The sequence below is a fragment of the Hypomesus nipponensis genome, chromosome 18 (genome assembly GCF_054491055.1).
Source record: "Hypomesus nipponensis isolate SF chromosome 18, ASM5449105v1, whole genome shotgun sequence".
Classification (NCBI taxonomy): Eukaryota; Metazoa; Chordata; class Actinopteri; order Osmeriformes; family Osmeridae; genus Hypomesus; species Hypomesus nipponensis.
The window spans coordinates 7,231,308-7,251,962 of NC_140378.1; the positions used below are offsets into that span (position 1 = coordinate 7,231,308).

Here is a 20,655-nt window from a genome sequence, read left to right on the forward strand (position 1 = left end):
TAGCCTGCCTAATTGTGGATGCTGTCTTAAGCCTAAACACACATATTCATATATTTTACTTATAAAAAGATTAACGTTTGTTTGGTTTTCTGCGCAGCTCGTTGCAGGCAACCCCCTGTGAAAGGTGGTGTATTCCAACGGCGTCACTGGATTATCTTCAGACTACGCACACCTCAACCGCAGACACTTCGTTGAATTCTCCCGATTTGTATCATAATCTCAATAAGGAGCCACCATGGTAAGAGTTATTTGATTTTTAATGATTATTCTCCCACTATTGTCTGCACTTGTTGTCTTTAAATTGTGTTGTGTTTTTAAGGCTTAATCTGATTTCGTGTTAGGCCTATTTTATTTGACAAAGAGATGTGATTTAATTGCTTTTTTTCTTCAATTGGAGCGTATTACCCGACAGTTTCAAGAAGGCACAGAAAACTGATGTTCCATTTGGATTATTACAAATATTATATTTCATAATGAAATCAATGCCAGACAACAACCACTGATCGAAAATTCTATGCATTCCGTTTAACTCAGATTATACATCACAGTAGGCTAAACACACCGGGCCACCATTTCTCTGACAAATATGCACATAGGCTACGCAATGTTTTTTAACACGCAATTTACTGCTTTAAAGTGGGTAAAGCCACCAAACTCATTGACACCTAATTAAAAACGAGGTAGCCTGGCCTCCAGTCCCTGGATATAGATCCTCATAATTGTTCGCATTTTTGTCTAAAGCAAAAGACGAAAATGTACAAGGCAAAATAGTATATTTTATACACAGTGACATTATGAAGATGTCCATGCACTGTAAAACAAATTCAGGATAAATCTGGTTGCTGTAGTCTCATTACAGTTTAAAGAGACAGCAGCATGAAGTGTCCTGACCTAGATAATCCTTTAACTGATGCGCAGGCACAGAGCAGCCCACAATCCATCTAAAGAAAAAAGAGCGGCCACTCCTTAAAATTGAATGAACTCTAGCCAACATTAAACATTTTTGTATATATGAAAAAAGGAACATTTGTAATATAAAATCATTATGGCTACTCGAGAGACTAGATCTTCTGTCACTCTTTCCTTCATTATTGTCCCTTTAAGTAGTTTATGTAAAGGCATTTTCCTCAGTATTGAACTCTCTTTTCAAACAGTCTATATCAATCAATCAATATTTGTTTATAGTGCAGTTTAAATACAACCATGGCTGACCAAAGTGCTGTACAGGAGGCAAAGCAATTATTGCAGAAAAATGATGCATGTAACAATGTAGGTAAAGTACGGTAATCAAAAGATAAAAGTCACACTGCTTAAGGAATATTAATAGCCAAAGAGAATAACTAGAGTCTAGAGAGCAGACTTGAAGGTTAAAATAGAGTGTGTTAATCTAAAGTGCATAAACCTAAGTAATGTCTTAAATAAATCATAAAATATAAATTATGTGACTGTTATAATTAAATAAATATGTATTCTTTGTCCTTCAGCGTGAGTGTATCTCCATCCACGTGGGCCAGGCTGGAGTCCAGATTGGCAATGCCTGCTGGGAGCTCTACTGTCTGGAGCATGGGATTCAGCCGGACGGACAGATGCCCAGTGACAAAGCCATTGGAGGAGGAGATGATTCCTTCAACACCTTCTTCAGTGAGACTGGAGCTGGGAAACATGTCCCCAGAGCTGTGTTTGTGGACCTAGAGCCCACAGTCATTGGTGAGTTGCATATTTATTCTCTTAGAATTATATATTGTTTTTGGAGTCAAAATTCAAGATGAAGATGAAGACCACACCCAAGTCACACCTAAATCTCCATTACAGATGAGGTGCGCACTGGAACCTACCGCCAGCTGTTCCACCCTGAGCAGCTCATCACTGGGAAGGAGGATGCGGCCAACAACTACGCCCGTGGACACTACACCATTGGCAAGGAGATTATTGACCTGGTGCTGGACAGGATCCGCAAACTGGTGGGTTCTTCGTAATAAATCAAATCAATAGTAATCTATCACTCATCATCTTCTGAATAAACAGTGTCTTGATTTCTGTTTTTTCCCACTCCTCAGGCTGACCAGTGCACAGGCCTTCAGGGCTTCCTGGTCTTCCACAGCTTTGGAGGTGGAACTGGCTCTGGTTTCACCTCCCTGCTGATGGAGCGCCTGTCTGTTGACTACGGCAAGAAGTCCAAGCTGGAGTTCTCCATCTACCCAGCTCCCCAGGTGTCCACAGCTGTGGTGGAGCCCTACAACTCCATCCTGACCACCCACACCACTCTGGAGCACTCTGACTGTGCCTTCATGGTGGACAATGAGGCCATCTATGATATCTGCCGTAGGAACCTCGACATTGAGCGTCCTACCTACACCAACCTCAACAGGCTCATTAGTCAAATAGTTTCCTCCATCACCGCTTCCCTTCGTTTTGATGGTGCCCTCAATGTTGATCTGACAGAGTTCCAGACCAACTTGGTGCCCTATCCCCGTATCCATTTCCCTCTGGCCACCTATGCTCCAGTCATCTCAGCTGAGAAGGCTTACCACGAGCAGCTCTCTGTATCTGAAATCACCAACGCCTGCTTTGAGCCTGCCAATCAGATGGTTAAATGTGACCCTCGCCATGGAAAATACATGGCCTGCTGCCTTCTGTACCGTGGCGATGTGGTGCCCAAAGATGTCAATGCTGCCATTGCCACCATCAAGACCAAAAGGTCTATCCAGTTTGTTGACTGGTGCCCAACTGGTTTCAAGGTTGGTATCAACTACCAGCCCCCCACTGTGGTCCCTGGTGGAGACCTGGCCAAGGTCCAGAGGGCTGTGTGCATGCTGAGCAACACCACAGCTATTGCTGAGGCCTGGGCTCGGCTTGACCACAAGTTTGACCTGATGTATGCTAAACGTGCCTTTGTGCACTGGTATGTGGGTGAGGGCATGGAGGAGGGAGAGTTCTCTGAGGCCAGAGAGGACATGGCAGCTCTGGAGAAGGATTATGAGGAGGTGGGGGTTGACTCCATTGAGGGTGAGGGAGAGGAGGAGGGAGAGGAGTACTAAGTGTTTCTGCTAGGGTTCCCCTGGCTCTTATCTTAGGTCTACCTAAGGTATCTTACAAGCACAAAATCCTAAAAGTATAAGTACTTCTTTACACAACCTCATTTTTGTTTGCTTAAATTTTGTTTCAGGCACTATCTGTCTTTTTCATTAATTGTGAAGAAAAGTTTGTATTATTTGAGGTGTATTAATAAAAAACTCGATTCCTTAAATTCTATTGTTTGGAATCAGTTATTCAAAAGGATTTTAAAGAGATGTACAGTCACCTGGCATGAGGTTTTTGTTCAACGAATCAAATGGAAGGATTAGTTACACTGACTGCTCTGTTAGCCAATAGGATGTGGGACATACCATTCATAGCCTATCAGATTTTCCAGCTCCACATCCCCATCGGATCCAGAGATATAAATTGACCCACCCAACAACAGTTGGTGCTGTAAGTTCTTGCAAAGTGACACATAAACGACTGTCTGTGAGAGTTGGCTTGGTTATACCCTTCATGTTTTTGTTCTTCATATCTCAAAGACTCTCAACTTATAATGGTGAGTATAAAACACAGAGGATTGACCACTACCTTTAAAGCAGAAGTTTGGGTTTGGTGGACAGAACATGGAGGCATCCTTGGGCACTGCCGGTTCTGGTTACTGGTACTGCATTATTTTAACATAAACCTATGAAATGAAAACGCTTACATCTCTGTAAAAAAATGTTGTGGTAACAGTTTGCATCTGTTGGAAAAATGTTAAGATTAGTACAAATTGAAAACTTACCTGAAAAATGTGTTCATTTTAGGCCTCGTCAAAACTGGATGACAATGGTTAATTCTGCCAAATGTGTCTGTGCCACCCACTTCCCATTTGGCTTGATCCAGGAATGTATTCAGGAATTCACTACGTGGGAGATAATTTCAGTCAAAACTCACTGTGCTCTTGTGGCCCTGTACTTTAAATTAAGAAAGATAAAAATGTAAATCCACAAACTTGGAGGTTTTTGTTTTTGAATTAAAAACACAATTTAGTCTCAAAATAACTTGAAATAAAGTTATAGATACTTGTCGGCAAGTATGTAACTATGCAATTATTAAGCAGACAATGACTTTTGATTCACAAAGTGCAAATGCCTTCTGAAGAACAGTTTGTACTTTTATTATTTTCACAGTAGTCATGTGATCGATTGAAAACAAAGATGACATACAGTACAGTATGTGAAATATTCCTGATCTTAAAACACTATCCATTTTGTATTCAGATAGTGTGACTTGCAGCTCAAGTCAGGTGACATGGTCAGGATGTTCTGGTTTAGGCTGATGTCTGCTTCAATGAAAGCCTTTTTTCTCATTCCTCCTCCCCTCCCTCCATTCTCAAAATATGTAGAAACTGGAACAGTCTATAGGCGCTTTGAACAGTTGAATCACTGTGCTAGTATGCTGGTCAATCAGAGATGTATTGTAAACACTATCATAAGTTCACAACATTATACAAGAAAAATAATACATTAATAATAATAACATGATACTGTGTCTTTTGTTCAAAATTATTGCACTTTAGTGACAGTTCAGCATATTAATGCATAACAGACTTGTCATAATACGTAAAAAGTATTTACACTTTCCTCCTTCAGCGTGAGTGTATCTCAGTCCACGTGGGCCAGGCTGGAGTCCAGATTGGCAATGCCTGCTGGGAGCTCTACTGTCTGGAGCATGGGATTCAGCCAGACGGACAGATGCCCAGTGACAAAGCCATTGGCGGAAAAGACGATTCGTTCAACACCTTCTTCAGTGAGACTGGAGCTGGGAAGCATGTCCCCAGAGCTGTGTTTGTGGACCTAGAGCCCACAGTCATTGGTGAGTTGCATATTTATTTTCTCAGAAATATATGTTGTTTTTGGAGTCAAAATTCAAGATGAAGACCACACCCGAGTCACACCTAAATCTCCATTACAAATCCTTGTATACATAATTTAACAGTACTGCATGCTTAACAAACACCACCACATTACTCAATAAAAGTCTTAACTAAACATCTCAAGTCATTCTCTCTGTTCAGATGAGGTGCGCTCTGGAACCTACCGCCAGCTGTTCCACCCTGAGCAGCTCATCACTGGGAAGGAGGATGCGGCCAACAACTACGCCCGTGGACACTACACCATTGGCAAGGAGATTATTGACCTGGTGCTGGACAGGATCCGCAAACTGGTGGGTTCTTTTGAATTATTAAAATCAATAGTAATCTATCACTCATCATCTTCTGAATAAACAGTGTCTTGATTTCTGTTTTTTCCCACTCCTCAGGCTGACCAGTGCACAGGCCTTCAGGGCTTCCTGGTTTTCCACAGCTTTGGAGGTGGAACTGGCTCTGGTTTCACCTCCCTGCTGATGGAGCGCCTGTCTGTTGACTACGGCAAGAAGTCCAAGCTGGAGTTCTCCATCTACCCAGCTCCCCAGGTGTCCACAGCTGTGGTGGAGCCCTACAACTCCATCCTGACCACCCACACCACTCTGGAGCACTCTGACTGTGCCTTCATGGTGGACAATGAGGCCATCTTTGATATCTGCCGTAGGAACCTCGACATTGAGCGTCCTACCTACACCAACCTCAACAGGCTCATTAGTCAAATAGTTTCTTCCATCACCGCTTCCCTTCGTTTTGATGGTGCCCTCAATGTTGATCTGACAGAGTTCCAGACCAACTTGGTGCCCTATCCCCGTATCCATTTCCCTCTGGCCACCTATGCTCCAGTCATCTCAGCTGAGAAGGCTTACCACGAACAATTAACTGTTTCTGAAATCACCAACGCCTGCTTTGAGCCTGCCAATCAGATGGTTAAATGTGACCCTCGCCATGGAAAGTACATGGCCTGCTGCCTTCTGTACCGTGGCGATGTGGTGCCCAAAGATGTCAATGCTGCCATTGCCACCATCAAGACCAAAAGGTCTATCCAGTTTGTTGACTGGTGCCCAACTGGTTTCAAGGTTGGTATCAACTACCAGCCCCCCACTGTGGTCCCTGGTGGAGACCTGGCCAAGGTCCAGAGGGCTGTGTGCATGCTGAGCAACACCACAGCTATTGCTGAGGCCTGGGCTCGGCTTGACCACAAGTTTGACCTGATGTATGCTAAACGTGCCTTTGTGCACTGGTATGTGGGTGAGGGCATGGAGGAGGGAGAGTTCTCTGAGGCCAGAGAGGACATGGCAGCTCTGGAGAAGGATTATGAGGAGGTGGGGGCTGATAGTGCGGAAGGAGAGGAGGAAGGAGAAGAATACTAGTAATACATTGGGTGTTCATCTCCATAACTGTCCAAAGCATTTATCCTTTCCATCTATATTTTTTCTAATGTTTAAATAACAAAAAGAAGAATGAGAAATAAATCATCAAATCCAAACAAGTTAAATGAACTAAGTCTGCATTTTTCTTTACTTTGTGACACTATACTTAACCTAACTGAAGTGTGTTTGCAGTTTGTTATCTTGTGTAGTAGGAGGCCCTCTAATGTTTGCACTAGCACATTGGCCCATGGCCCTTCTGGGTGTTGTTCTTTTTGTTCTGAAGGAGTTTCCGTACTGGTGGAGACATGTTTTGTGGCTAGAGGGCAGTATTCTGTAACACTTGAAGATCTTTTATCCTGGATTCAGAGGTTAACACAGTCCATGTAAAGAATAGTAGCTTGTCAAGATCACAACTTGCAAGCTACGCATTGATGAATACCTACCCGTAGTAGTTTCAATAAAGCACAAACTGACCACACAGAGGGCACCTGTACCACACCAGACACTTCTGCACGTTCCTGAGTTTCAGACTAGAGACATTCTTTGCACACAATCTGATTGAGTGGTTTTGGATTCCAGGTGAGGTGGTATTAGTGAGGACACCACACATTTTTCACTGTGTATTTGCCTTTTGTGCTTTTGTTTCACTCTGAATCTATGAGCTTTACATGAAGTGCTGTAATGTGGACGGCTTGAGAGTTGCTCGTCTGACAGCCCAAGTCTAAAATAGGGCCTGGTATTCATAGCCTGTCATGGGGAAGATCTGTCAAGCTGGCAGACAGGTGGGATTTAAAAATACTGTTATTGTTCATTTGCTACTGGTCTAGACAAAAAGAGATGGCAGATTAAAATACAATCTAGAATACATCCTAATTAACCTAATTAAATTGAATAGTTTAAGTAAAAATACTTCTAGTAATGACACTACAAAATGGTTTTGTATATGAAAAAATGCCAAATCACATACCAGAGTTGTAAAATTAATTTATTGTTTTACAATTAGTCATTTAAATCTACACATGAAATGACATCCAAAATGTCTGGGCTCCAGTGACAAAACAAAATGGCCTCTATCTTGGAGTGAAACTGACGTTATGACTACTTTATAGTACATAACAACCCGAAACTATGTTGAATATTTTATTATTTTTTTGTACAAACCATGGTTTACAAAAATGATTAACTTTACATTTTTGGGAAAACACGTTGCTATTGTGTGGCAAAGCTTCTTTACGTGAGGGTGTGTCTGCATTAAAATCGAATACATCACCAGTGGAGTGAGCAGGGCATTCATTCTGTCTATAATATCTCATCAACAGAGATTGAGTTCATGAATTCTTCAGTAGCCTATTATGCAGAACGGAAGACAATCATTTGGATGTAGGAACAATAAACATACTAATCATGTTTTAGAAAAGCACATTCTGAGTGCTTTCGATATATGTGTAAGACCTGGAGTTCCACTATATCAAACTACATTTTTCCCCATCACGCAAACTTGAGGTAATTGACTTTATAGGATAATAAATAAAGTATGTGTAGTTGGATATTGTTTTTCACAAATAATATTATAACAGAGTATTTTGAGTGGTTTGAAAAGCTGTGTACTTCAAAATTTACAAAAAAACACACAAAGTGATCACATGCATACAAAAGTTGAGAAAAAAACTGATTATTTGGTTTATTGAAGCATAACCTCTTTTTATCCAATAGTATCCATGCTATTGAGAATCTCACAGACCATAAAGCCTAACAGCAAAAATGCTCTCAAACTAATCTTTTATCCTAACAACCTTTGCATAGTCATATATACTGTCTATAATCCCATATATTCAGCACCATCTCTGAAATCAACAATGTACATCCACTCCCAACCCATGTCCTTTAACAAATCAAAATATGATGGTTTCGAAAAGATCCCACCAACAAACTGACTTGCACTTACGTTTCTTTTAAACATCCTGCTTAAAACAATTGCTATAACCATGAACACAAACATCCTCCAGTGTGACACCTATGTCTTGTGAAGAAGAGTGAATGAGGAGATCCTGAAGATGGACAGTACCAGTGCATTCCACTGTAGTGACGGTTAGTGTGACACATCATCACCAATGCCGAGGCACATTCCTATCTTACTAAAAGCCCTCAAGAAATTACAATAAATCTACTTCATACAAGAAAATTGACATTGCAAAAAGAAAACAGGCTAGCTTTGTACCATGATCTCCGGCAATAGAAATGTCTGTTATTCACAAACCATTCTCATCATCGTCATCGTCACCACCATCTTTATCTATACTACTTAATTTCAAGGCAAAAAGGAGAAGTCTAGGTTGAGATATCCCAAGACTGTACTCTCCTACTGACAAGCTAACAGTCACGTGTACTACAGTATTAACAGTCCATCTGCTAACTAGTTGTGAGGCCATATCAGTTTTGGCCAGTAACAGTTTCCAGCCTTTTGCAAAACAATGACCCAGACTGTGACTCATCCTTCAGAGGCCCTAGGTGCAGAGCGAGCAACACTGTCTCCAGTATAGGGTCCTCACTGATGAAGAACAATATGGCTCCCCCACTGTCCACAGACACCAGTTGTGAAATTCAGATGATCAGAATGACTGCAGATGGGTTGTCCCTCAATCCGGCGTACTGATCTGCCCACCCTGTGTAAAAGCATTTGCTTCAAAAAATCTCACACGGATACATCAACAGAACCTGCAGTAGAGCTGGAAGCGGCCAAGCGGGGCCATATAAGGCTGGGGTGTCTTGGTAGGCTCTGATCTCTCTGGTCCTGGTTGAAAATACGGGCCACCCCTCTCAAATGCAGGACGGTAACCTGAGGACCCACCCGGGAGACAAAACGTATGAATACAAATTATTCAAATGGCTGGACACATATAGAGATAAAGGACATTAAGGATATATTGCTATACAGTAACACATGGTGATATTAGATTGCAAATGAACACCAGACTGTTGGGAATATGTATCTTATGGTTACCCTATGGATACCCTATGTAGATGAAGTGAAATAACAACCATTACCTGGGTTGCCAAAGTCTCATGACAAGATGTGAACAAAGAGAATAGCCAGGCCGATGTTTAGTAGTATAACCATGCAGATCATAACAGTGTTTGGCCCCTTGAGAAGAAACATACACGCATTAGCACAGGGTAACAGAGAAAAATGTAATGATGTTTATATAGTTGAATGTGTTTCTTCTTGGCACCTGTACAGACATTTTACATATATTATCTACATATTTTGGGAGCTCATGCAACCCTACCTGGTCATCTTCTAAAGAGTCTATGATTTCACTTGGGGTCTTCATTACAGTTTTGAGTCTTGCCTCAGCTTTAGGCTCCACCTTTGGTGCTGGTTTGGCAGCTGGCTTGGTGGGAGCGGACACTGCTTTGGGTTCAAGTGTGGGTTTGGGAGCCGGGCTGGGCTCTCGTTTTGGCGAAGGCTTGGGCTCAGCTTTGCTGACAGGCTTTCGCTCCTCAACCTTGTTCTCGACAGCAGAGGGCGGGCGTTCGTGGAGAGACTCGCGCGTGCCTGCTCTCTGCTTGAGCTCGCCCGCATTGGGCTCTGGGGTAACAGCTTTGGAGGACGGTTTGGAGGGGGGTAGCGGTTCTTCTTCATCTGAGCAGATGAGGCTGGTCCTTACAGAGGCTGGGGCAGAGGCTGGGGCAGCTTCTGGAACCTTCACCTCGGTGTCCATTTTCTGCAGCGGCTTAATCTCCAAGTCGGAGCCTTGTTCAGCCACGTTACTTTGGCGACTCGGGGTGCGAGAGGGACCGCGGCTGCCGGTGGCGCGCTCCTCAAGGGGGGCGGGGGCAGGGGCGGGGGCGGGGATGGATGCGGGGGTGGTGGGTCGGCTGCCGGGCCTGCTGTTGGCCAGGCTACTTCCTCGGCTGCCACTACCTTTACTGCTGGCCTTGTCTCCATTCCAGCTCCCGGGGCTGAGAAGGTGGGGCTCCTCCTTGCTGATGCCCAGGCTGGGAGAGGGGGTGCGGGCAGGCGTGGACACAGGCATCAGGCTGTCTAGCTCGTGCATCACAGGGCTCTCCGGGGGGGTGGGTGGAGGCTCCTCTGCTAAGAGGGGCTCGTGCATGATAGTCTCTGCATTCTCATTGCCCTCCACAATCTCCTGAAGTGCTCTCTTCTTCATGTACTCTGGCCCTGCAGGTGGCACACACGGATTGGAAAGATCTCAATCTACAGGCTGTTTATAAGACATGACATTTCTCATTTATTGCTGTCATCATACATGACATTTGATAAACAAATGAATGTAAGCCATCCTGAACATGCAGGCTCTCCAGTAAATGGATTACTTTGATAAACAAAGAGATTGGTTTTGTTCATTTCTGTCTTTAGCAGTCCCCTCATTACAAAAAAGTGGGCCACTCTGACGCTCTGCATCAAACCAATTGCTTTGATTAGAAATGGTTACCCTCTGATTTCTACTGGATGTTGTTGAGATGTAATTTAAGGCCACTTATGAAAAAAAATCCCCACTTAATTTACAAAATGCCTCTGGTTTCATAGTTGAGTAACTGGTTGTAATGAGGTTAGAACCAATGAGGTTGTTCTAACAGGGTATAAATGGATGAGATAATCAACCAATTAAAACTCTCTGCATTAACCCCTTTTCCCCTTTCAGAGTGAAATCCTAGAAGACTGTTTATCACTCTGCCATCTTTGCATGAGTGATCTTTCCCAGAGGAATGTGCTGTGACTGAAGACCTTGGTCCATTTGGAGCATTAGCCACACACATCTCAGCCAGCCACTCAACGGTGACAACCTTTTATCAGCGAGTGTCTATTTGAATCTTCGAGGAGCTCAGCTCGGAGAAGAGAAGACAAAAATGCGGAGGCACACCGGAGGCTGAGAGGCCAGTGTGTGCAGGCCGGATGCGTAAGGAACCTGATATGCTCCTGCAGCCCCAGTGAGAAGGCCCTTTTTTTAGATCCTCATAGAGGACACTATCCTTGTGGAGCACCCCTCTCAACCCAGGATCAGCAACACAGCACGGACGACAGCCACGCCGCTATGACTGAAGTTCAAGTTCAAGATTCAGACGAGTACCTGGCTGGATGAAGGAGGGGGAGAGCTCTCGGGCCACCACCCTGGCGATGCTGGACTCGTTGTTGGAGGCCTGGGAGGCCAGGTCTGCTGCGTCTGCCTTGGCCTTGGCATGGGAGGTCCTGGAGAGACACAAAACCAGGGTTCACTCAGCATTCCTGTCCCGTTTGCTCCTGCCCTGTGGCTGTGGTTAGAAAGTCATTATTGTAAAGAACAGGTGATTGTCATATTGAAGGGAACATTGTGCTCCACATGAATGAATGAGTGTGTGACAAGTCTTCACACCTCACTCCAGATGGTGACAGTTCATGCAGTACAAATGAATGACAATGAATGAATGAATGAATGAAAGGAAAATGGCTGTTCCTCACCCTGCGAATCACATTCTACCCTCTTTATTTGGAAATATACTTTGTCATATTAGCAATGATAAAAGAAATGAGAGCATCCACAACACTTAAACCCCCTCGTACCAAACCTGACCAGGAGGAGAACACTGGACTCTGTATGATGCAACATTATAAAGCCTTATCCAGAGAGACTCACTGAAATATCACTGAAGGCTTGTTTACAAAATACAGTCATGCCTAATGTGAGGGGCATGTGTGTGTGGTCGGTCACATGGGTTCTAGTTATTAACAGAAATAGAGAAGGGGCATTTGGTTTTATGCTGCTAAGTTGGAACTGAAATATATGACTTTATGAGGATTTTAGTACCTTGGCTCAGACAATGTTAATACTCCAGGGGGTCTGCTTTGAAGGGGCCTGAATTGTTGTACCTGTGTGTATATGTGTGCGTGTGCATGTGCGAGTTTGCAACTTTTCAAATACTGATCCAGTATTTGAAAATAAATAAGCGATTGTACAAAATGAAATGTGTTACTCTTAACAATCTAAACATGTATAGCAAATGGCAACAGCCCTTAACATTATTGTGATCTGCTCGGAGTGGGGCATCTTTTGCGCGATTTGAGTGAGTGTGGAGTAGTCAATGCTGTTGATATCTCTGGAGGGCTGGGAGTATTACTGATTGTGATTACTCTGTGAATACTTGACATACTGTAACGTTACACGGGGCTCAAAATAGCTCTGGCCCACTTGAAGACTCTGAGGGGTAGGCTCTTCCCCCTGGAACAATTAGGGGGGCACTTGAAGCTCCCTGCTTGATTTAGTAGACCTACACCTGTCCCCACCGAGTCAACAACACCCCTTCTTTCAGGGGCTTCTGCCTTCCTGCTCACTGTCTCTGAGCTCATATCTAGACTGGCTGACACATGGTTAAAGGGCCAATGCCATCCACATCAAAGGTGGATTCAACAAATCTCATTGCCTGAAGCTTGAAATCTACAAAAGCAGCTGATTTGTGAAACGTCAATAGGAAAACCCATTGCATTCACTCCATATTGTATCAACAGAATGTTTCCATGCTTGATATTACAACGACACTGGAGGCTTGATGGGTTGCAGGTTAGCTTGTTTTAATGATGTGATTTACTGAAGAATATCTAATGAGACTTGCATAATGCATTAACAAGTGTGTGGTGAATATCTCCCCATCCGTTTAGCACACTAACAGATTCTGCTTTCGAGCGGAATGTGGTCTTGGCTGCGACACTAGCACTCACAACACACAGAAGTGCCATTCTATGGTGTCAGAACTGTAATTCCTATAAGCCTCGTTCCCACAAACAGATGGAGCATAAACACAGTATCCTTGGAACTAATGGAAAAAGGCTGCTGCTGGACCCAAAACATGATCTGTTGTGTTGTGTGGTGTGTAGAGGTTCCATAAACGGTTGCTAGCGTGTGGGTGGAGAGAGGCGTAGGGCAGATGGTATCTCTTGCAGACTAACTACCTCCACCATCGCAGCTCTCAGAGAACATACTCCAGAGCCAACATACACTACAATCACTGGGATTGTTTTGGTGCGGTGCTCTAGCTAGTTAGCGTGAACTCGTATATTGTTTTTCTCACAATCAAATGGACACTTATGACATGTAAGTGGGATGAGAAATACGTGAGATGTCCTGTTGTGAACAGATAATACATTTGAAGTGGTCTCTTGCTGACTTATTTTCAGTGGGTATGACGCCACTGTTGAATGCTGCACTTCTGCTCCTCAGTGGCATCCTTTCATCGCCTCGCTTCAAACAGACTAGTTTAACAAAGTGTGATATCTGAAGCTGTGACCTGAATACTCTGTATGGTTTCAGTCTTCCCTAAAGCCCCCCCCCCCCCCCCCTCTAACCTAGAGGCTGGGGCAGCGGTGTGATTTCCAATAACAAAACATATTTAAGAGATGCAGAAGATCAAAATGTGTACCCCTAAAAAGCTAGTGATGCTTTGAGTTTTAGCTTCCATTGTGCCGCTCACGAATTGTGCATAACTCCGCATTGGCTTCAAGAGAAGTGAGATCTGTCAGCATGGAATATGCCACTCCAGCTCAGGGGATCCCCCAAGCACTTTCTCTCTCTCTCTCTCTCTCTCTCTCTCTCTCTCTCTCTCTCTCTATATATATATATATATATATATATATATATATATATATATATATATATATATATATATATATATATATATATATATATATATATATATATATATATATAAAATATACAGAATATACTGTATGTTTTATTTAGTATCCAAAATATGTTCTCATATTATACAAAAACATCATCATCATGTGTATTTGTCTTTATGTGTGCAAATATTGCAGTGTTCAATATTTTGGGCCTTTTTCGAACAAATATAGAAAATTGACAGGAACTGTAGGGGAGAGAGAGGGGAAGAGAAGCAGAAATGGCTCAAGCTGGAATCGAATCCGGGGAACAGGGGCACCCCAACTTCATCACCAGTATTGATAGTTTACAGTACATACAGTACACAGGCAAGAATAGACCGGCTCCTCCGCCACACACGCCTCTCTTTGCAAATGATTAAACTAGTTGCAGCGGCACAAAATGCCTGTCTCAGCAATAATGTATGTAAGTGTAGACGCACAACTAAGGCTAGGTGTGGTACATGTATCTGCTACTCTCTCATCCCCAGACTCTCTCTTATGAGCTCTGTCATATTTATATCCATGGAACCATTTGACACCCCTGCTGACGCAAGACTGCCCAGTGTCTCTGCGCTGCTTGTCCCTTGGCTGTGCTCAAACTTGTTGGATGTTCTCCATGTCAGACTCCTACAAACTGTTCCCAACAAGACGACATGAAACGTCCCTGTTAACAGTCCGGATCCAGTGACACAAGTCTCTAAGCCTAACCCTCACCCAGAGCTGTCTCTCAGCTGTGTGTGGCTGTTTGTCTGTGACTGGGCAGCAAAGTTGGGGGAAGAGAGGGTTCAATCAGCTGTTGCATTCGCCTGTGATTGTGCTACAGCAACAGTGTGCCTGCCCTTATTTAGTCAGGCCTCCCTTCTGACACAGTGCCTCCGTCTGCCTGTGCGTCATTAACGCCCAGAGCAGCGTCCAGCAGTCTCTCTTCAGACCCTCTCAGAGCCTGCTCCCAGCCCCCGCCAGACAGCCAGACACAGCTACTGAATGTCAAAGCACAACATAGGCTAGCTGACGAGCTAACTTCAATATGCAACTTGATACATGTATACCTCCTGACCTAATCTCTCGATGGCTATAGCCACTGGTTGGCACCATTACTGGAGGGCTGGATGGTGGTTTTGTAGTGGGTCTTGGCAGGGAAAGAGCTCCATCTTCCTGGTTCACATGGGGCTACACAATACAATGTTGGCCGGATTTGGTGCTCGTATTGTATTCTAGGTCTAAAACCTTTGAACCTCTGAACTTTCAATAGGAAATGAGACAGAATTATCAGTGAAATTTAGCTTTTTAAAACAAATGTGTCTGTCCCCACCACCCCTGTATTGACTGTGTAAATTACACACTTAAAAAGGTGAGAGACAATCACGGTGAATCTGTTTGAGTTTGGGTCTACAGTTTGAAACCACCCAAGAGTGATTGGAAAGTTGTTTGTAAAGTCGATAACTGTTTATTTCCAGTCACTATCCCACACAGTCCCCTGGATCTTAGTAATCATGTCTATTCATGGCCTTGTCTGGGCACCGACCTGTCTGAGAAGATGATAGAGGTTAACTACTACACAAAGGAAAAAAAACAGTTTGGCCCATAACTCTTATTTTGCTGCACGTCGCTGAGGTAAAATATTTAGATTTCCATCTGCCTGGGACAGGATCTGCAGTCCATCAGGGAGAGCTTGCCTGCTGTAAACACTGAGCTTATTTCAGGTGCAGAGGCTTCCATTAGATAATACAGGTCCTGCCTTGTATGGTGCGGGTGCATGGACAGCAGGAAACCTGTGTCATCGGAAAAGAGCATCGCCGTGCCCTGTTTTGTCAAGCAAGGACAAGGACATGGACACGGAGAGGAACAAACAACACACCATCCAGCAAAGCTAGAAACAAATTTGACTATGTTTGCCTGCATGCTAGATGGCATTTTAACTCCCCCTTCACGTCATACACTATATGATTAGATCGTTGACAAATTGGTCTGACAAGTGCAAAGGCAAACAAAGAACTGCTTTGTGGCAACACCCTACAGTGCTTCAACGTCTCAAAAAATCCCAAAGGAAACACAAAAGTTCTACAAATCCTGTTCGGTTACTTTTCTCATGTTGGAAGTTGTAGTAAACACGAGTGGACACTTTCATAGAACAATCCTTTGATGTGTAGGAACATCAGGGCAGCCAACAGCCGATTTTTTGTCAGAAGGCCCACGTCATTGGGTCAAGGGGGTGCTTGGTAAACTGATACCATGGCATTGCTTTCCTCATTGAACTTGACAGTCAGGTCTGTGTGCCATAGCAGGCTCTGCCCTTTATGTGCAGGTCCATGCAGGGTCAGCTCATGACGCTTATGGTCACTGTAGTGTTGTCAATGAATGGCCTTGTGGTGAACAAGTTCTATTCCAAAGGGTAAGGGTGAAAAAACTTCCAAGACATCAAACTATATATCAAAGGCTCTAGCCTCTAAAAAAGTAACCATATTTTGGACGCCACACCTCTGACTGATCTGTGTTAGTAGGTGTGTGTGTGTGCGTGTGTAAGATGAGGTCAACCTTTCTAAAGGGTCCAACCTCCAGCTCTTGAGAATGGGTTGTGGGTGCCAGTCCATCTTGACCTGCAGCTAGAACTCATGCTTCCAACTTACAATGTAGCTTGTCTTGAACATTGTCCTCCTCACAACAGCTCTGTTGTTTATGCAGTTCCCTCCAGAAGTATCCTTGCATACTCTCTGTATGCAACTCTAAGTATATAAAGAGATACTGATGCCCTTACTGGATGTATTTCTATCCTAATTCTAATTTATCCTTATCCTGTATTTCTTGATCACATTCAATCTTAATGTCAAATAAATAATTAGGTACATAGCAGCAACCACAACACAGGTAACAACAACACCATGGTTAGTCACCCAGCCTGTTTTGGTTTGTACCTGGAGGCAGCGATCTCTGCCTTCTGTTTGGCGATGGCCGCCGCCCTCTGAGCTCCCTCCACGCTGCGCTCCACCTTCTGCTTGATCTTGGTGCCCTTCAGCTGGATCACCCTCTTCTTCATGGCCTTCACCAGCATGTTGTTCATGTACTTCCCCTCCTCCTTCCCGCCCTCCGCAAAGGTGGTGCAGCCGTAGCCGTGGCGCTGGTTGTCCAGCCACTCGCCCTCGTACTTGAGGCCGCTGGACCGCTCGCTTATTCCGTAGCCGGAGCGCTTGTCGTTCTTCCACTCGCCCATGTAGACCTCGGTGGTGGTGGCATCGATGTCGGCCTCCACGGGGGGGAAGTCCTCCACGCCGGCCAGGCTGTCGTCGCCCAGGCTGATGGTGGAGTTGGCATCGCTGGCCGCCGAGCTGAGGGCTGACTCGGTCCTCAGGAAGCTGATCTTGCTCTTCTGGCTGGACAGGGAGGTGCGGGAGTCGGACTTCTTCAGCTTGCCCAGCAAAGAGCCCCGGCGGAACAGGCCTTTCTTCTTGGGCTTGACGGCCTCTGGGTCGACCTGGAGCGTGAGAGCGAAGCCCCCGCGGGAGGGCCCCAGCTGGGTGGGGGTGGAGATGGGGGTTTCTTGGCCGGAGGCATTGGTGGTGGTGATGATGGGCGCGTCCTGCTGGAGCAGCGTGCCGTTGCTGTGCTCGCTGCGGAGAGAGGTCAGGGAGGTGCGGAGAGGGGAGCGCACCACCGCCGCCATGCCGTAGGGCACACTTTGACGCACCCCGTATCCATGTCGCATACCACCTGTAAACTGACCCTGGAAGGTGCCTGAGGAAACACAGGATGTTCACAATGTCTATTAGCAGGAGCAATGGTAAACAGGGACATTTTGTCTTCGTCTGAGAAAGGCCTGAGCAGATTCAAACTTCATGAGCAGATTCAAACTTCATGAGCAGATTCAAACTTCATGAGCAGATTCAAACTTCAATCTTCAGTCCTCGTGTGTTGAAGCTTGTTGACAAGCTGACAGTACCCAGGCTGTATCACCATCCTTATCTCACTGCATGTCTGTGCATGGTGTGTTGGACCATCCCTATCTCACTGCATGTCTGTGCATGATGTGTTGGACCATCCCTATCTCACTGCATGTCTGTGCATGGTGTGTTGGACCATCCTTATCTCACTGCATGTCTGTGCATGGTGTGTTGGACCATCCCTATCTCACTGCATGTCTGTGCATGATGTGTTGGACCATCCCTATCTCACTGCATGTCTGTGCATGGTGTGTTGGACCATCCTTATCTCACTGCATGTCTGTGCATGGTGTGTTGGACCATCCTTATCTCACTGCATGTCTGTGCATGGTGTGTTGGACCATCCTTATCTCACTGCATGTCTGTGCATGGTGTGTTGGACCATCCTTATCTCACTGCATGTCTGTGCATGGTGTGTTGGACCATCCTTATCTCACTACATGTCTGTGCATGGGTTGGTGTTGGATTCATGTTATAGGCCTGTCCTTTCAAAAACGCAAAGCCTTGCACTCAATATTAAGTTGAAATCTGAAATGCTGACATCACTCGATTTATGTGAAATCGATATAAGCCTGTCTGAGTGCTCTTCAATGCTGTCTATTGTATCCACTCTGTGTTGATGCATGTGGGCGGTGTAACAATACAGGTTGAGGTTGATGCCCTGTGTTAATGTTACAGTAAATGTACTTAGTGTGAGAGACTAGTCTCAGTACAGTTATTTCTGTTAGTTCAAACTCATCAGGGGGTCTAGTCCTTCATGCAGACCAAGCCACATGTCTGGATGCCATCGCCATTGGGGACCGTGAGGCTAAGAGAACACAGTCGGGGCTATTCTTACATCCTGACACATGGCAGCTTCACATCACCCTGCTCCACATCACTTAGACCTAAATCTGATGAGTCAGCTAGCCAGGGCAACATTGGCCCAGGCATGATCTGTTATGTTTTTTTTTTACTTTGCCATGGCAATTTGAAGGCCCCAGGAAATGCTGTGTTTGTTTAAACTTACATAGCAATACAAACACATTTTGATTCTGAAACTACTGTTTAGGATGCTGGTCAGTTTATGTTAGACATTTAAATGTTCACGAGGAAAACATGCATATATCCTTATATGATTCTGTCAATGGTAAGAAAAAAAAAAAAGCCAATTCAATTGATAAATAATGAGTTTTGTAGAATAACAGGTCATTTGCTTTAGAAGAACATCATTATTGCACCTGGCAGCATATGCAGCCTGTTAACACACTTTATTATTTACTCCCCCAAATGTGTCTTCATGTATCACTTGGATTTGGCAAGAGGTCTTGGCGATGGGCAAGGCACCAATGGGCCATCTGGCCAACAGTTGGGTTCCATGATCCATGCATGGTTGCTAGAGTCACACAATCCCCCTTAAAGAACCCGCATGTGATCAAACATGTTAAGCACATTTCAAGTTCTCCGCTCATGTTATTGGATTATTAGGTCAAGCACACATGACACATGCTAAATAAGAAGCTATATCCCACCTCCATCAGCATACGTCTCTGTGCCGTATCCATCTTGCAATCCGTTATTCCATGTTCCTTCATACTTTGCGCCACTACCTATACTCAAACGTGTGCCGTATCTCCCTTTGAAGCCGTGAGTCCATTCTCCTTTGTAAACCCAGTGTCCTTTAGTTTCAACGCCTAACCCGTGACGCTTTCCCTGCGACCAGTACCCTTCGAAGGTGTTTCCACTGGGCCAGGTGTAGACTCCAACCACTTCAAACCCATAATTCCAAGAGCCGGAGAACTCCCCCTGTCCTTTCGGTCCGGTACAGATCCCATGGCCATGTGCCTTTCCACCCTCCCAGCCACCACAGTAAGCACCTCCATCGTCAAATTCAAAGCGACCTCCACTCATACCTTCCTTAACCGCAGCCAAACATGCACTTTAGAAGTTAAAAAGTCAAATTAGGCCTACCTGTAACTTTGTCAAAATAGAATCAGACCATACACAGACAATATAACCTTCACCTGACATTAAATTTCGAATTTTGAATGTCCCCAATTCAATCTAAAATTGGTCCGATTTTCTTCTCTGTTGTTTTTTGTAATTTCGGATCATGTCCAGTACTGAACGTTTAAATCACCTATCAGAACAACTTCATATTACGTGCGCGCTTTACTTTTTTTGTTAAATTATTCCCCCTCGTGGATCCGGAGTCATGGACTTCCAGACTCCGTGCAGATCAAGTTACTTTTACAAAAATTAAGATATGTTCTCATTATTTTGACAATTTAGGATATCTTCTATTAAGCCCAGGCGCTTGATCATGGCTTTTAAGGTGGCCATAGAAAAGCCCCTTTCCCCTGTCCCTGCCTCCCCTTACTGTGGCGCTTTCTCCAAACTGTTGGTGCGGTTGGAAATACTTTAACAGACCTAACAAGGCGACCAGATCTACACACACTGTTCCAAAAATACAACCCAATCCTTAGCTACTCTGCTGCAAGGAGCTATGCCAGAACACTTGCCTCTTCGGGGTTGGGCGTGCATGAGGGCTGTACGCGCTCACGGTGGCCATGGCATCCAGTATCTTCTATTTCAACACCGCCTAAATAAATCTGCACAGTTCAATGTGCTGAAACAAAGTGTCATAATTAAAGAATGGCTGATGATCACGTTGGCCTAATTGGAGTGAGGGATAGGTTCATATTTGGTACTGTATGGGAAAGGGCAGAGAACTGCTGTTGTTTTTAATAATAATATTACTTGTGTAACGACACTGATATTTAGATT

The 20,655-nt window shown here is 44.4% G+C and overlaps 3 protein-coding genes across 4 annotated transcripts; 2 read left to right on the forward strand and 1 right to left on the reverse strand.

Annotated features, from left to right (window-relative positions):
• Positions 1 to 67: 67 nt before the first annotated feature.
• LOC146251805 (tubulin alpha chain) lies at positions 68 to 3,236 on the forward strand. Its single transcript, XM_084679160.1, has 4 exons — positions 68 to 238; positions 1,485 to 1,707; positions 1,813 to 1,961; positions 2,058 to 3,236. The coding sequence occupies exons 1-4, from the start codon at positions 236 to 238 to the stop codon at positions 3,036 to 3,038; spliced, it is 1,356 nt and encodes a 451-aa protein (XP_084535286.1). The 5' UTR covers positions 68 to 235; the 3' UTR covers positions 3,039 to 3,236.
• Positions 3,237 to 3,475: 239 nt separating this feature from the next.
• Positions 3,476 to 6,419, forward strand: LOC146251806 (tubulin alpha-1C chain-like). 2 transcript variants are annotated; one of them, XM_084679162.1, is made up of 4 exons: positions 3,476 to 3,577; positions 3,828 to 4,878; positions 5,081 to 5,229; positions 5,326 to 6,419. In XM_084679162.1, the coding sequence occupies exons 2-4, from the start codon at positions 4,758 to 4,760 to the stop codon at positions 6,298 to 6,300; spliced, it is 1,245 nt and encodes a 414-aa protein (XP_084535288.1). In that variant the 5' UTR covers positions 3,476 to 3,577; positions 3,828 to 4,757; the 3' UTR covers positions 6,301 to 6,419. The 2 variants fall into 2 exon arrangements, with proteins under 2 accessions (XP_084535288.1, XP_084535287.1); XM_084679161.1 differs by having other exon boundaries at positions 3,481 to 3,577; positions 4,656 to 4,878.
• An 848-nt stretch (positions 6,420 to 7,267) lies between these two features.
• jph2 (junctophilin 2) lies at positions 7,268 to 20,294 on the reverse strand. Its single transcript, XM_084679158.1, has 6 exons — positions 19,401 to 20,294; positions 16,867 to 17,683; positions 11,394 to 11,512; positions 9,588 to 10,483; positions 9,346 to 9,442; positions 7,268 to 9,136 (listed from the first exon to the last, which is right to left on the reverse strand). Exons 1-5 carry the CDS (start codon positions 19,777 to 19,779, stop codon positions 9,362 to 9,364), a joined length of 2,292 nt encoding a protein of 763 aa, XP_084535284.1. The 5' UTR covers positions 19,780 to 20,294; the 3' UTR covers positions 7,268 to 9,136; positions 9,346 to 9,361.
• Positions 20,295 to 20,655: the final 361 nt, after the last annotated feature.